At 45.4% G+C, this 16,856-nt stretch overlaps 1 protein-coding gene across 4 annotated transcripts in view; it reads right to left on the minus strand.

Moving 5' to 3' along the window:
• Positions 1-7,136, minus strand: part of LOC139264538 (caspase activity and apoptosis inhibitor 1) — a 49,865-nt gene extending 42,729 nt beyond the window's left edge. For 2 of the 4 annotated variants that reach the window (XM_070881185.1, XM_070881166.1), the window contains exons 1-3: positions 6,978-7,136; positions 844-1,032; positions 31-115 (exon numbers count right to left, since the gene is read on the minus strand). In XM_070881185.1, coding sequence (XP_070737286.1) covers positions 31-115; positions 844-1,032; positions 6,978-7,082 — 379 coding nt within the window. In that variant the 5' untranslated portion in view covers positions 7,083-7,136. Of the gene's footprint in view, positions 1-30; positions 119-843; positions 1,033-6,977 lie in introns of all 4 variants that reach the window. The other 2 variants (XM_070881174.1, XM_070881156.1) reach the window with 1 other exon arrangement.
• Between the last annotated feature and the right edge of the window lie 9,720 nt (positions 7,137-16,856).

The following is a 16,856-nucleotide window of genomic DNA, read 5'->3' on the forward strand; positions in this document are numbered from 1 at the left end:
TAGAGCGGTTAACAACTATTTATTTCTTACCTTCAATAACTTGGAGAAGTTTCTTATCAGATAAAAGTGTCAGTTGCTCCAGACATAGCACCTTAATTTCTTCCACTGAGCAGTTCTGCTGGAGACAAAATATAATTATTGGATTGTGAGAAATAATCCCACTGCATTATCTAGGCAAATGCTAATACAACTGGTTATTAATAAAATTTGGTTTGGATTATAATATCTGCAAATAAGCTGTTGTTTTAATAATTTGAGCTTTCCCAGAGAGAAAACACTGATGTGTAACAGAATACATTTAACATGAAAGGAAACTTATAACCAATTTGAAGAAGTTGGCCATTTGACAAGCCTCAAGCTCACTTTATGAGCAAGCCCAATCAGAGGTATTAGCTCAAGACCTGCTCAATTGCAATTCTTTTCAAATTTTGACCAACTCCAGAGGAGATCAACTAGCATTACACAAAATTGATTCTGGATTAGTTTAGTGCCTTAATTGCCTATCTTCTCTTAATCCATTTCCATTCAATCTCTTCTAGATCCATCTGAACATTAATAATTAGTTGAGCTGGATTATCTGTAGGCATATTGCAAAGATCACATTTCATTAAAAGTTTATTTTTGAATTGTGAGTTAGGAATTAAAAATGAGTCAAAAAGGATCATGATACGTGTCAATTAAAATAAAAAATAAAAGAGGTGCTTGGACATGAAAACCCAATCCCTATTTATATCCTTGGGGCAAATAGTGAGTTTTATTTAACCAGAATACAAAAGATTGAATTACCCAGGTTACATGCAGTACACTGGCATATTTTCTCAGATGATTTTGTTGTTACAATACCTTTAAAATATCTGGGAGCATTTTCTGGAGCTTTTTCTCCCCTATGACTCTGAAGCACTGTTCCAACATTTCTTTTCTATCAGAGATATACAAACTGATTGGCTTCAAGGCAATACTGAGGTCAAGGCCCCCTTCTTCCAAGTCACTGGGCTCATTGGGTGTCTCTTTTTCTGAAGCAATTCTTCCTGCCTTCAAGGACATAAAACAGTTACAGAACTGCAAATGCAAATCATAACTAAAATTACAATTTTAGAAGAATCCAAATGGTACAAGTATGAAAATGTGAATAGGCAGATGGTGCATAATCTTGAAAGATAAATGTCAAATCACTTTAATTTACTCATTCTTCAAATGCAATTTGTTGTAGGAGGTAGGCACCTTTAGAATATACCAGAACACTAGGCATTAGGCACCTGCTAGATATATCTAAACGCATATAAGTTTAAAGTGGCCACACATAAAATGGCTGCCCAGGCATGATGGGAAATCAGGTAGTCAAGCTGTGAACTGTTGAATGTTCAATAACCGAGCAATAACCCTGTGAGGCCCACAATAGGAATGCCTTGGATGCAGGAAGAAAGAGATAAGAGGAAAACCATCCCCTGTGAACAAGGCCATAAACCAATTAATTCCCCAGGAAGAAAGATAAGAGGGAAACCATCTCCTGTAAACAAGGTTATAAACCAATTATTTCTCCCAGATGAAAGAACTAGGAAGAGAACCTATCTCCTATAGTAAAGTCATCAATCAGCCCAAGCTGACAATAATCGAACATATGGTTCCCGAGACACTAGGGGAATTCTATTGGGTTAAAAGAACCTATATGTAATCGATAATCGTTGTGATTGGCTTGTGTCCAGCCGTGATGGGCTGTGTAGCTGTAGTAAACTGTTTGTAACTGTTGTGAAACATATAAAGGTGCATGTAACCCTTTGTTCTGTGGAGAGAAACCTGGATACGGTCCTGAGTTTTCCTCCCCGCTGAGCGTAATAAAGGCCGCCAGGCGTTGGAACCGACTCTAAGTGTTGAGTGATTCTTCAGAGAAAACACTAACGCTAACACAATTTAACCTCCATAAACAAATCATATAGCTATATAACTTTCTGAACTGTATGGCAGAATACCAAAACATTTGAACCAGCTGTAACTCCTGATGCTGTAGGGATACCTCCCAATTGCACTGTCCTGTCTGGAACACAGCAGGGTTGCTTGCATGCAATTTTGTGAGCCAGCATTGGTGATGGTCATTCCCAATTCCTTGTTTTCAATTCTTAACTGGGAAACATATTGAGCCAGATTTGAACAAACATAAAATAAGGAAAAGCTCCAAGGTGCACTTGGTTAGAACAAGAACCAAGGGAATAAAAGGCAAGGAACTTAAAAAAAAAAATAAAAGTTAAACTACATTCATTGAACAAGGAGGTCATACCCAAGGCTGAACAAATGAGGAAAAATGATATATTCAAACAATACCCAGGTAGTACAGAAAACGCAGATGGACTGTGACCGTTGATACCAGTTTGACATCAATGTGCTCGTCAACTTGAACTACCAAAGCACGATAATGATTGGTAAAAGTATGTAAAATATTCTATTTATTTGATTGGAAATAGTATTGAGGTAAATCATGTAAACGAGGCAAATGAGGTCTAAAATTCACTAACTAGCAGGGTAATATCATATCGAGATCCATCCCTATAACCCATTTAGTTAACTTTTTGTTCAGTGAAGGATAGGTCTATCTAAGGTTATGATACTCAAAAGAACCCCTGACAACTTTTTCAGATCCTAAAACCAACAGGTGGTATGGACTGAAACAGAGGATTAACTGACTAACCGATTGGCCCGAGATAGTAGACCTCAACTGCAACTAAGAAACCATACTCTGATCAGATCTAAAAATTAAAATTCATCAAGAAAAAAATCTAAATATGAATCAAGTACTTCTTCCGTCTTTCGGATGAGACGTCAACATAACAAAAACAGTTTATCTGGTCATTATCACATTGCTGCTTGTGGGAGCTTGCTGTGCGCAAATTGGCTGCCGCGTTAGCCCACATTACAACAGTGACTACACCAAACAGTACTTCATTGGCTGTAAAGCACTTTGGGATGTCCGGTGGACGTGAAAGGCGCTATATAAATATGAGTCTTTCTTTCTTGTGTGTGATAATGAAAATTTCTGTTGACTATGGGAGAAAGGGTAAAACTCAAGTCCACAACAAGACTTTTCTGCACAACTTGTAGAGAAAACTAATTGGACAAGATGACTACTATAAGATACCAAGCTTTTAAAGGATTGTTCCTAGTGCTTCCCTATAAAAAAGACTTGCATTTATATAACGCCTTTTCTGACCAACGGATATCTCAAAGCGCTTTGCAGCCAATAAAGTACTTTTTGAAGTGTAGTCACTGTTGCACTGTAGAATGGATGATGGCAGAGCATTAACAACTTATTTCTCATCCATGGTGTTCACAGCTGTAAATGTCTCATCTACCTCAAGATGCAATTGTCTGGATAAGGAATTTGAGTTATCTGCCTTTGTTAGGCACATACCATGAAGTTTTAAGGCCACTTAAATTGAAATCCAAGTTCCCACCTCCACATGTTTCAAGTTGCTAACACTTGTAGACCTTGGTGCTTTCAGTTAGGATTTATTTATTCCCCAATAACACACCATTAAAAACAATCCTTTCCAAACCTCCAGGCCCATAAAATTCAAAACAAACTAATCAATAAGATGGGAATGGGACTGACTTCCCTGTCTTTGGGGGCTGCATTGCCGTGTCTTTCGGCTGTAATTTGGACATCATTGGTCTGGACAGTAGATTAGATGTCATCTTCATCATCATCATAGGCAGTCCCTCGGAATCGAGGAAGACTTGCTTCCACTCTTAGCATGAGTTCTTAGGTAGGTGGCTGTACAGTCCAATACAAGAACCACAGTCTCCTGTCACAGGTGGGACAGAAAGTCGTTGAGGGAAAGGGTGCGCAGGGAACCTGGTTTACCGCACGCTCCTTCCGCTGCCTGCGCTTGATTTTTGCATGCTCTCGGCGACGATACTCGAGGAGCTCAGCGCCCTCCCGAATGCACTTCCTCCACTTAGGGCGATCTATGGCTAAGGACTCCCAGATATCAGTGGGGATGTCGCACTTTATCAGGGAGGCTTTGAGGGTGTCCTTGTAACGTTTCCTCTGCCCGCCTTTGGCTCGTTTGCCGTGGAGAAGTTCTGAGTAGAGCGCTTGCTTTGGGAGTCTCGTGTCTGGCATGCGACTATGTGGCCTGCCCAGCGGAGCTGATCAAGTGTGGTCACTGCTTCAATGCTGGTGATGTTGGCCTGGACGAGGATGCTAATGTTTGTGCATCTGTCCTCCCAGGGGATTTGCAAGATCTTGCGGAGACATCGCTGGTGGTATTTCTCCAGCGACTTGCGGTGTCTACTGTACATGGTCCACGTCTCTTCTCAATCTTCCTCGCTGCCATGCTCCACCTCACAGTTGATAAGCTTCCCGCTGGAGTGGAGCTAAACTACAGAATCAGTGGGAAGCTCTTCAACCTTCGCCGTCTCCAGGTCAGGTCCAAGACCATTGCAACCTCCGTCATCGAGCTACAGTACGCGGACGACGCCTGCGTCTGTGCACGCACAGAGGCTGAACTCCAGGACATAGTCAACGTATTTACCGAGGCGTATGAAAGCATGGGCCTTACGCTAAACATTAGTAAGACAAAAGTCCGACACCAGCCTGTCCTCTCTGCACAGCACTATCCCCCAAACATCAAGATCCACGGCGTGGCCCTGGACAACATGGATCACTTCCCCAATATCGGGAGCCTCCTATCAACAAGAGCAGGCATTGATGATGAGATCCAACACCGCCTCCAGTGCGCCAGTGCAGCCTTCGGCTGCCTGAGGAAAAGAGTGTTTGAAGATCAGTCCCTCAAAACTGTTACCAAGCTCATGGTCGACAAGGCCGTAGTAATACCCGCCCTCCTGTATGGCTCAGAGACGTGGACCATGTGCAGTAGACACCTCAAGTCGCTGGAGAAATACCATCAGCGATGTTTCCGCAAGATCCTGAAAATCCCCTGGGAGTACAGACGCACAAACATCAGCGTCCTCGTCCAGGCCAACATCGAAGCACTGAGCACACTTGATCAGCTCTGCTGGGCAGGCCACATAGTCCGCATGCCAGACATGAGACCTCCAAAGCAAGCGCTCTACTCGGACTCGTCCACAGCAAACAAGCCAAAGACGGGCAGAGGAAAGGTTACAAGGACACCCTTAAAGCCTCCCTGATAAAGTGCGACATCCCCACTGTCACCTGGGAGTCCTTAGCCATAGACCGCCCTAAGTGGAGAAAGTGCAATCAGGAGGGTGCTGAGCTCCTCGAGTATCATCGCCGAGAGCATGCAGAAATCAAGCGCAGGCAGTAGGATGTCAAGAAGTAAATTGGTACACATGGTGCAGGATGTTTAAGGATGTGAAGAATCCCCCTGTTTTGTACAGAGTGTATTGTAAATGTTTACAACTATGTGACCTTTAAAATAAATGTGAATTCAGGTAATATTAAATAATTCCCATAAATATTAAGAAATGCAGCAAAACTGCATTAAATACATTTTGCGACGGCAGTTTGTTTCAACAATACACAACACATTGGCCCGTAATTTGCAGTCAGCGGCTACGCAATGGCGATCGCTTCCGACTTTGAAGAAAGCTGCCAACAGAGATCTTGCAATCTCTGTGGCGAGAACATTAACTCCTTTGACATTTAATTGTAGCGCTGTCTTTAAGGGATTCCTCGCGGAGTGCAGCAGTGATGTCATCAAGCTGTTTATGCAGCCAATTACATTGAAGAATTCTCAGACGGCAAATCAGGAAATGAAAAGCACTGATTATCTGCATTAAAAAAAAATGTTACAGAGCGCAAAATAAAGATTGGGACATTCATATGAGGTTATGATATAACCAACGCAAGACAATCACGGATTCCCGCACAGCCGCAGGTTCATGGGCCGCGTCTAGAGTTCATGGACAGGCTCGGGGGGGGGCGGGTCCAGGGGCTGGGATTAGGGACCGAGTTCATAGGCAGGTTCATGCCCGGTGCCTGGCGCCGGCTTCATGAATACGTCTAGGCGTCAAGTTCATGGGCTGGTTCAGGGATCAGGTCCAGGGACCAGGTTCATGGGTAGGTTCAGGGATCAGGTCCAGGGGCCGGGTTCATGGGTAGGACAAAGGTTCTCCACCAACCCGCCACACAGCACTGCCCCCCCAGTCAACAAGATCCACGCGTGGCCCTGGACAACATGGATCACTTTCCATACCTCGGGAGCCTATTATCAGCAAGGGCAGACATCAACGATGAGATCAACACTGCCTCCAGTGCACCAGCGCAGCCTTTGGCTGCCTGAGGAAAAGTGTTCGAAGATCAAGCCCTCAAATCTTCTACCAAGCTCATGGTCTGCAGGGCTGTAGTGATACCAGCACTCTTGCATGGCTCAGAGACGCGGACCATATACAGTAGACACCTCAAATCGCTAGAGAAATACCAATGATGTCTCCGCAAGATTCTGCAAATCCCCTGGGAGGGCCGACGCACCAACATTAGCGTTCTCGATCAGGCCAACATCCCCAGCATCGAAGCACTGACCACACTCGACCAGCTCCGTTGGGCAGGCCACATAGTTCACATGCCTGAACAATGCTCTACTCGGAACTCCTACATGGCAAACGAGCCCAAGGAGGGCAGAGGAAACGTTTCAAGAACACCCTCAAAGCCTCCCTGATAAAGTGCAACATCCCCACTGACACCTTGGAGTCCCTGGCCAAAGACCACCCTAAGTGGAGGAAGCACCTCGCGTCTCATCGCCGAGACCATGCAGAAAACAAGCGCAGGCAGCGGAAAAAGCGTGCGGCAAACCTGTGACAGAGACTGTAATTCCCGGATTGGACTGTTCAGTCACCCAAGAACCCACTGTTCATGGGTAGGTTCAGGGGCCGGGTTCATTGGGAGGTTTAAGGCCCGGGTTCATGGGGCGGTTCAGGGGCCGCTTTCCCTGCCAGTCCCTCCTCCTGACTGGAGCACGGCGCGGGCTGTTGTTGGCCGGGGCGCCCGGCGGGGGCGGGCTCACCTCGGTGGTGCTCGAATCCGAGTTGAGCCGCTTCCTCTCGCCGTGAGGCTCCTCGCCGTGACAGCGCTTTCGCTTCTTGTCTTTGGCCGATTTCTTGCCCGCCATCGCACGCCGCTTCAAAAATCCGATTCCGCTCGTGCCCGCCGGAAGTGACTTTCCGCCCCGCCCATCGGTTCTGGTGACCTCTGACCTGTGTGTTCAGGCGGGGTCACGGCCCGGCCTCATCTGGGCGGCTCGCTCGCTGCACGTGGGCCGGGAGCTCAGCGCTCGGAGCTTCCCTAAAACATTTGATAATCAAGGGTGGGAATTAATTTCCCCAATGTCTTCAAGGAAAAAACAATTTTGCAAATACCCGCCTTATGTTCAGGTGGCTCAACTCATTAAAATAATTTAGGCATATTTCTGGTTCGAACAAAACGAAGGGAAGCTCGTTCTCGACAATCTTAATAATGTCCCCGTCTGTCAGACAGTATTCTCTGCGGTGCAAACTGCTCGCGGAAGGAGATGGTTCTGGGGCTACAGAAACAAAATACTGCGGATGCTGGAATCTGAAATAAAAACACAAAATGCTGGAAATACTCAGCAGGTCAGGCAGCATGGTGGAGCGAGAGAAACAAGAGTTAACGTTTCAGGTCGATGGCCCTTGTCAGAACTGGAAAAAGTTACAGAAATAACAGGTGTTAAGCAAGTGCAGAGGCAGGAAAGGGTGGAGGGGAGGAAAGAACAAAAGGGAAGGTCTGTGATAGGGTGAAAGGCAAGAGATTAAGAGACCAAAGGGATGCTAGTCATCATAGCAGTCCCTCAGAATCGAGGAAGACTTACTTTCACTCTTAAAATGAGTCCTTAGGTAGCTGACCAATCTAATATGAGAACCACAGTCCCTGTCACAGGTGGGACAGATAGGCGTTGAGGGAAGGGGTGGGTGGGACTGGTTTGCTGCATGCTCTTCTGCTGCCTGCGCTTGATTTCTGCATGCTCTTGGCGATGAGACTCGAGGTGCTCAGCGCCCTCCGGATGCTCTTCCTTCACTTAGGGCGATCTTTGGCCAGGGACTCCCAGATGTCAGTGGGGATGTTGCACTTTATCAGGGAGGCTTTCAGGGTGTTCTTGTAACGTTTCCTCTGCCCACCGTTGGCTCGTTTGCCGTGAAGGAGTTCCGAATAGAGCGCTTGCTTTGGGAGTCTCGTGTCTGGCATGCGAACGATGTGGCCTGCCCAGCAGAGCTGATCAAGTGTGGTCACTGCTTCAATGCTGGGGATGTTGGCCTGGTCAAGGACATTAATGTTGGTGCATCTATCCTCCCAGGGGATTTGTAGGATCTTGTGGAGGCATCGTTGACGATATTTCTCCAGCAACTTGGTGTCTACGGTACATGATCCATATCTCTGAGCCATACAGGAGGGCGGGTATTACTACTATGACCATGAGCATGGTGGCAGATTTAAGGGCCTGGTCTTCAAACACACTTTTCCTCAGGTGGCCAAAGACTGCACTGGCGCACTGGAGGCGGTGTTGAATCTTGTCGTCAATGTCTGCTCTTGTTGACAAGAGGTTGTCGAAGTATGGGAAATGATCCACGTTGTCCAGGGCCGCCCCATGGATCTTGATGACTGGGGGGGGGGGGGGGGGGGCCGGGGGTAGTGCATTGTGGCGAGGACAGGCTGTTGGAGGACCTTTGTCTTACGGATGTTTAGCATAAGGCCTATGCGGTCATATGCCTCAGTAAATACGTCGACTAGGTCCTGGAGTTCAGTCTCTGTGTGCAGACACAGGGATGCTAGTGCAAGGCAAAAGGAACTGGTAATGGGACAAGTTAAGATACAAAAGATGAGTCCAGGTAGGGTGTAAATGGTGATGGAAGAAACATTAACAGCTGCCATGGGAAAGAAACAAATAGGGGCAGAGGTTATGCTTTGAAATGGTTGAGCTCTTATGTTGAGTGCAGACAGCTGTAAAGCCTGCCGAAACAAAAGACGAGGTGAGAGAAGGAGGAACTGAAGGGAATCCTTATTAGTCAGGAAATTGTGTTAGGGAAATTGAGGGGATTGAAGGCCGATAAAGCCCCAGGGCCTGATACCAGAGTACTTAAGGAAGTGGCCCTAGAAATAGTGGATGCATTGGTAGTCATTTTGCAACATTCTGTAGACTCTGGTTCAATTCCTATGGATTGGAGGGTAGCTAATGTAACCCCACTTTTTAAAAAAGGGAGAAAACAGGGCATTATAGACTGGTTAGCCTGATATCGGTAGTGGGGAAAATGCTGTAATCAATTATTAAAGCTGTAATAGCAGTGCATTTGGAAAGCAGTGACGGGATCGGTTCAAGTCAGCATGGATTTATAAAAGGGAAATCATGCTTGACAAATCTTCTGGAATTTTTTGAGGATGTAACTAGTAGAGTGGATAAGGGAGAACTAGTGGATGTGGTGTATTTGGACTTTCAAAAGGCTTTTGACAAGGTCCCACACAAGAGATTAGTGACAAAATTAAGGCATGTGGTATTGGGGGTAATGTACTGACGTGGATAGAGAACTGGTTGGCGGACAGAAAGCAAAGAGTGGGAATAAACGGGACCTTTTCTGAATGGCAGGCAGTGACTAGTGGGGTGCCGCAGGGTTCAGCTTTTTACAATATACATTAGTGATTTAGACGAAGGAATGGAATGTAATATCTCCAAGTTTGCAGATGACACTGATAGAGAATTCAAACAGGTTGCAGACAGGCTGCAAAGTTGAGAAAACACAGACTCCATGTCTACGTGCTAGTGAGCACATTGTGTTAAATCATCAAAATCAACTTGACATTTCAGGACCTTTGACAATGAGCCAATTAGGGGTTAACAATATATCAATTGAGCCAATAAGGTCAAAGGAGGCAAGTTCTGTAAATTCATCCAGGATAAGAACAGCCATGTGTTCTCAGAAGGACAAAGGAACTGGCAATCAGCCAAAAGCTTCTATGCTGCTGTTGGAATAAAATTACGTTAAACCTACAACCGGAGTTCGCATTTCATTGAAAATTAAGAGATCTAACAATTTTGGCGTCACAAACAGGATTGCTGAGGCAAGAAACTGAATTTTGGACATCAGTCCTACATACTGAGGTAAGGACTCCTCTTTATAAAAAGTCCTCGGTCAATTGTCTAAATTCGCCTCCCCTTCTAGGCGATTCTGAAAGCCTCCGGTTTGCGAATCCTCCGGTTGGTGATCGGCTTGAGATCCCACAGACGTCTAAACTTCGGCGGTGTGTTAGTTAATTCATCACCGACCCACTGATTCGGCTGGAAAGCCTACGACTCAAGACCCCAGTAAAGAAATTAATAATATGGCAGCTGAAGACAAGAGCAAATAATTGCCTACTACTGTTAAAGGTGGATGGGCAACACCCGAGGTTTCGATAGATGAAATCCTCGAACAGTTGAAAGAATACATCGAGCAACAATTCAACTTATCTAAAACCTGTGTTAAGATCGAACGAAAATACAGTACCTCCAAAGGACAATGGTCCTTGGATGAGATCAAAAGGGTCTGGGGAAAAACGACCTGTATGAAAAATAAACAAACGAACCAGATGGTCCCTTGCTGTTGTGGGACAGATCCAACAGCGGAATGAAATTATAACGTGTTCGCAATATGATAGGGACCTGACCAGTACAAAGGACCAATTGCAAGCGGTTTGTGAACAGCTGAGACAGAAAAAGCTTGAACTTGAAAAAAGTCAGAAGTGGAAGTTAAAGATCTTAAAAGGTGAAATTAAAGAATGGAAAAAATCATTAGGTCAAGAGACAGTAATAGGAAAAGGAAAATGTATCGGTCAATTCCCAAGGTACCCATGTTTGGATAAATTAAAAGCGCAAACCCGAAGACACGACCAAGGAATAGAGATACAGATTGTGAGTCCTCCGACGATACAGGGTCGGAGGATGAAGAATTAGGGATGCGCTTTGCCCCGTTTAAAAAAAAGACGAGTTGTAGTCAAATCAGAAGAGACTGCGGATGAGGACGGAACCAAAAAAACGAAGAAAAGGGTATATGCAGAATACTTATTTCATGATCCGGCATACCCAGAGAAAATTGATAAATGGTCCAAGGAGTTGCCCAATCCAAAGAAAGGGGAAGTGAAAACGTGGGACCAATTGGACCGCTGAAGAAATATATATCAACTTCATCCCTGGGATGGAGTGCAAATTTTGACCATAATGATGCCAAAAACACAAGGAAGAAGCAGCTTTGGGGCAGGATGAGCAAGAATTAAACGCAGGATGGGAGGCGATTAAACACTGGCTGCAAGCCTTCTATCCAGCTAAGACTGACTGGGGAAAAATTGCAGCCTGCCAACAGAAAGGAACAGAGGAGGTCCTGGAGTATGACGAACGGTTTAGATGCACGTGGCTAGAACATTCGGGTATGAATAATACGGATGAGGAAATGGATGAACAAGAGTTTGGACCCCTGAAAGCAGCTTTCGTGGCAGGTCTAAAGCCAGAACTGTCCAAAATGCTTAAGGTAGTGTTACCAGACTGGGAAGGCAGAGGAACTACCTTTGCAGCATTGGTGAATCGATGTAACCAATTAGACAGGGATATGGGAGCTAAAGTTCGAGCTGTGCAGGCTATGGGATGGAAATCCCAGGATTCCGATAAACAGTCATTGGGAAAATTACCCGGAAAATGTCATTATTGTGGGAAAAAAGGTCACTGGGCCAAGACGTGCAGGGCGAAATAGCAAGGTCGCGGCCGGGGAAGAGGACGTGGCCAGGGATACAATTCAGCCAATAAACCAGGCTTGCCACAAGATAACGACCTCATAGAAGCATTTAAGCGCCTGACAATACAACAGAAGGAGTTACTTGGGATAGCAAAAAACGATTAGAGCCCACCCTGGCCCCCCTCCTTGCACTAATACAACAGAGGGGAGATGGGCTATATATAACTGAGGGTGGGCGATAAGGATGTGGACTGTCTTTTAGACACAGGGGTGGAATTAACATGCTTACCCCTACAATATGGTAGGGCACATACAGCCTTTGGAGTTGGGGGCCATAAAATGGAAATTAAAAGGACAACACCGGTACTTTTCGGGCTGGGTCCACATGAACTAACCACGCCGGTCTGGATAGGCCCAGTAGATCAACCCCTTTTGGGAATGGACATTCTAATCCAAGTAGATTCATCGTTGCATTGAGGATGATCAGGTGACATGGTCAATTAGAACTTAAAGAAGAATTGAAGGAACACCCGATATGGGCTAAAGACAAGAATGATTGTGGCCTATTCCAGATGGAGCCTGTGTCATTTACCGGGACCAAGCCTCCATGCACTAAACAGTTTCCCATCAGTCCAACTGCCATCGCGGGAATCTTACCGGTTATTCAGCAATTGGAGAAACAAGGGGTGCTTATTAAAACGCATAGCTCCTCCAATAGCCCCGTGTGGCCGGTACAGAAATCTAATGAAACTTGGCGTTTGACTGTCGATTATAGGAAAGCTAACCAGTGTATTGATCAAAAAGCTCCTTTGGTCGCAGATCCCTCCACCATTTTTAATGCCCTCAAACCGGAACATAAATATTTCTCGGTTGTAGATATGGCCAACGGATTTTGGTCAGTGCCTCTGGAACCGGAGGTTCGACAGTGGTTTGCTTTCATGGTCCAAGGACAACAGTATACTTGGACCCAGTTACCGCAGGGTTTCCACAACAGCCCTACGGTATTCCACATGGCTTTACAATGCCATTTGCGAGAATTACCTCCCCTGTCATCCAATATGTAGACGATATCCTGCTAGCTTCAAACACGGAAGAACAGCATGAACAAGATTTATGAGCTTTGCTGGATCACCTTTGGCTGAAAGGACATAAAGCCAGCATCGACAAAGCACAAATATCCCAAGAAGAGATTGTATACCTGGGACAAAAGATTTCACAAGGAAAGAGAGAACTTACCCAGGATAGAACTGCAGCCATTCAGGCTGCTAAAAAACCCATCACTATTCAGGAACTAAGATCCTTTTTGGGATTGTGTAACTTTAACAGAAATTGGATTGACTCCTTCACACAGCTTGCTTAGCCATTGAATGATATCTTAAAGGGGAAAGTGCCTCTAAAGAAGCCATCACCCTCACTAACAGCAAGAGGCCTTCCGGAGTTTGAAAAAGGCTGTGTGTTCAGCATCGGCTCTGGGAATCCCCGACAGTGGTAAGCCATTTACCCTGTTTGTCCATAAGAAAGAAGGATACATGACAGCTATACTGACACAAGAACATTGGGGATCAGCAAAGACCAAATGGCTATTATTCGGCAAAACTGGATGCGGTAGCCCTCGGATGGGGAAGTTGCCTAAGGGCCATGGAAGCTACATGTCGAGCGGTAATGACCACTGCGGGACTAGTCCTCGACCAAAGATGATTGTCAAGTGTCCCCACACTGTACACGCTTTGTTGTCTGAATAGAATGTCTCAGGTGACGGCAGCTAGATGGACCCACTGGACAGCAGTTTTGGAAACTCCTAATCTCCATATCGTCCGGGCAAACCCGGTTAATCCTGCAACTATGCTCCCGATGTCAGAATCGAGGGAGCAAGAGGGGGGAGAATGTGAAGAGCATGACTGCGTGGAGATTTTAAAAGAAACAGAAGCAGCAGCCTTAGCAGCAGAGGAGCCTCTGCACATCCCAGACCTCATCCTGTTTACAGATGGTTCCTCCTTTGTTGACAATGGTACCAGAAAAGCAGGATGGGCAGTTACAACCTTATATGAGGTAGTGGCAAAAGGATGTTTACCCTCAGGAACGTCAGCACAACAGGCCGAGTTACGGGTCCTGTCAGAAGCATGTTGAATAGCAGAAGGACAGACTGCTAACGTCAACACAGATTCGCGTTATGCTTTTGGAGTCACTCACGACTTTGGTCTGTTATGGCGGAAAAGAGGATTCCTCACTGCCGCTGGTACATCTATCCGAAATGGAAAAGAAGTCCGAGACTTACTAGAGGCCATACAATTACCTCAGGAAGTATCCATCCTGAAGTGTAAGGCCCATACCAAGGAAAATACCACGGAAGCACAGGGAAATGCCCTAGCCGACCAGGCAGGACGCTCCCCCAGAAGAACGAACACAGATGTGCAGATTGAAAGCACTCAGGACTCAGACACAAGACCTTCAAACAATGCAAGGCGAGTGCTCCAGAGAGGAAAAGTGGACATGGATTAGGCAGGAATTAAGCTATGCGAAGATGGTGTCTGGAGACAAAGTTACCAACAAGCCAGTCACACCACAAGCGCTTATGCCTTTTTTAGCCCAACAGATCCACTCGTGGGGACACTTGACCTCACAACAGATGACGGCACGGTTCCAGAAAAGCTGGTGGGGTCGTAGATTTAAAAAACACACCCAGCTGGTAGCAGACCGATGTGTGATCTGCCAGAAAAATAATTCTGGACCCATCACGGTAATGCCCCAACTGAGGCCCCCTGCCAGTGTCAGACCATTCCAGCATCTGCAGGTTGATTATATATTTCTCCCTCCATGCCAAGGATACAGTAACATTTTTGTCATGGTCGACAGATTCTCTAGATGGGTAGAAACTGTCCCAACTAAAAGAGCCACAGCCAATCACACTGCAAAAGATCTTGTGTAAGGATTACATTCCCCAATGGGGAGTCCTGAGTAGCATTGACTCAGATCAGGGAACACATTTCACAGGTGCTGTCTGCCAAGAAGTCTGTCGGTTACTGAACATTACGTGGGATTTACATAGTCCTTATCACCCACAATCATAAGGACAAGTAGAGTGAATGAATCGAACTCTGAAACAGTGGCTTGCCAAATATCACCAAGAAGGAACACCATGGTCCCAGGCACTACCAATAGTGCTATGTAGCATTAGGGCAACCCCAAACAGAACTACAGGTCTGAGCCCATTTGAAATTATAACAGGAAGACAACCCATGTCGCTGCCAGGAAATATCGATTTACAGAAAGCTGATGTTCACTTAATGAGTGACACTTTGTTATCACACAGTCAGGACCTAACCAATGCTATTAGTTCTGTTTCCCGACAGGTATCGTCAGCTTGGGGTAATCCACCCGAAGGAGGACACGACATCATCTCAGAAGTTTGGGTGTATGTGAAAAAGTTGCATAAAGAACCTTTGGGTGCCAAGTGGGAGGGACCTTATCAAGTGTTATTGACCACCCAGGCAGCTGTTGAAGTCCAAGGAAAGAAAGCCTGGATCCACGCTTCACACGTTAAATGAGCACCCGTAACTGAAGCTGAAATCTGACAAAGACAATTACTTTTTGCCAAAATGTATAAATTTACTGTATTACTGACTGCAGGTATTCTAGGCATTTGCCTACTTACTAGCCGACCCTCTGCACCAAAGGGAAATAGTAGAGTACCCAGGGAATTACATGTAAATACCTTTTTACATATGTCATACATTTATGCCAAAGTAACACTTCTAGTTGTTGGGTGTGTGCACACATATTCCTATTCACTCAAATGATACTTCAGAGGCCCTAGTTAAAATCAATGCAGAAATGGTAGCAATCCGCACAGTAGCCCTACAGAATAGACTGGCCCTTGACTACATCCTGGCTGAAAATGGAGGTACTTGCGCCCGACTCGGAACTAAGTGTTGCACATATATTCCAGATCGCGCCGAAGAAATTACCCACTTAGCGGAGCATATCCAAAAGGAGATAGAAAAAATTAAGCAACCCCCATCATTCACTTTGTGGAGCAGAGCCACTGAATGGCTAGGTTCAATAGGAACTTCATTGGTGGAAGGTTTAATTCTATTTGTAATTATTTTACTTTTATATTGTTTGTTTATGTTGATTAAATGTTGTTGCAACCAGGCGGCTGTAGCTGCTGTCCCACCTTGCAGGTTCCAGCAGACCGTCTGTACGTGGCACAGGGGTATGTTATGCTTAAGGGAAGGTTGTTTACTGATTGAATGAAGATATTGATTTGGATTAAATTGGAATGAGGTTAATTAACCTACTAAAACCAGACTTCCATTGTGGCCACGATGGAATTCAGGTTGATGTAAATTTGTGTGGAAGCTACTAGTCCGGATATGTGGTGAAACACATCAACAAATTTTAGAAGGAAACTCTTAACATGTATGAAATTATTTTGTAGAATGTTTAACCAGTGATGCCTGATGTTTTATGATTCAGTTTGTGAAAGAATCAAGGGGAGGGGGGGGGGGGGATTGATAGAGAATTCAAACAGGCTGCAAAGTTGAGAACAGACTCCATGTCTACGTGCTCGTGAGCACATTGCATTAAGTCATCAAAATCAACATGACATTTGCAGGACCTTTGGCAGCGAGCCAATTAGGGGTTAACAATATATCAATTGAGCCAATAAGGTCAAAGGAGGCGAGTTCTGTAAATTCATCCAGGATAAGAACAGCCATGTTTTGCCATGTGTTCTCAGAAGGACAAAGGAACTGGCAATCAGCCAAAAGCTTGTATGCTGCTGTTAGAATAAAGTTACGTTAAACCTACAACCGGAGTTCGCATTTCATTGAAAATTAAGAGATGTAACAACACTACGCTGGGTGGCAGTGCGAGCTGCGAGGATGCTAGGTGGCTGCAGGAGGACTTGGACAGGTTAGATGAATATACTGCATCTGCCCAATGTGAGGTTATCCACTTTGGTTGCAAAAACAGGAAGGCGGATTAGTAAAAAGGGGAGGTGCAACAAGACCTGGGTGTCATGGTACATTAGTCATTGAAGGTAGGCATGTAGGTACAGCAGGCAGTACAGAAGGCAAATGGCATGCTGGCCTTCATAGCGAGGGGATTTGAGTATAGGAGCAGGGAGGTCTTACTGCAGTTGTACAGGGCCTTGGTGGGACCACATCTTAAGC

Source organism: Pristiophorus japonicus, chromosome 1 (genome assembly GCF_044704955.1).
Source record: "Pristiophorus japonicus isolate sPriJap1 chromosome 1, sPriJap1.hap1, whole genome shotgun sequence".
NCBI lineage: Eukaryota > Metazoa > Chordata > Chondrichthyes > Pristiophoridae > Pristiophorus > Pristiophorus japonicus.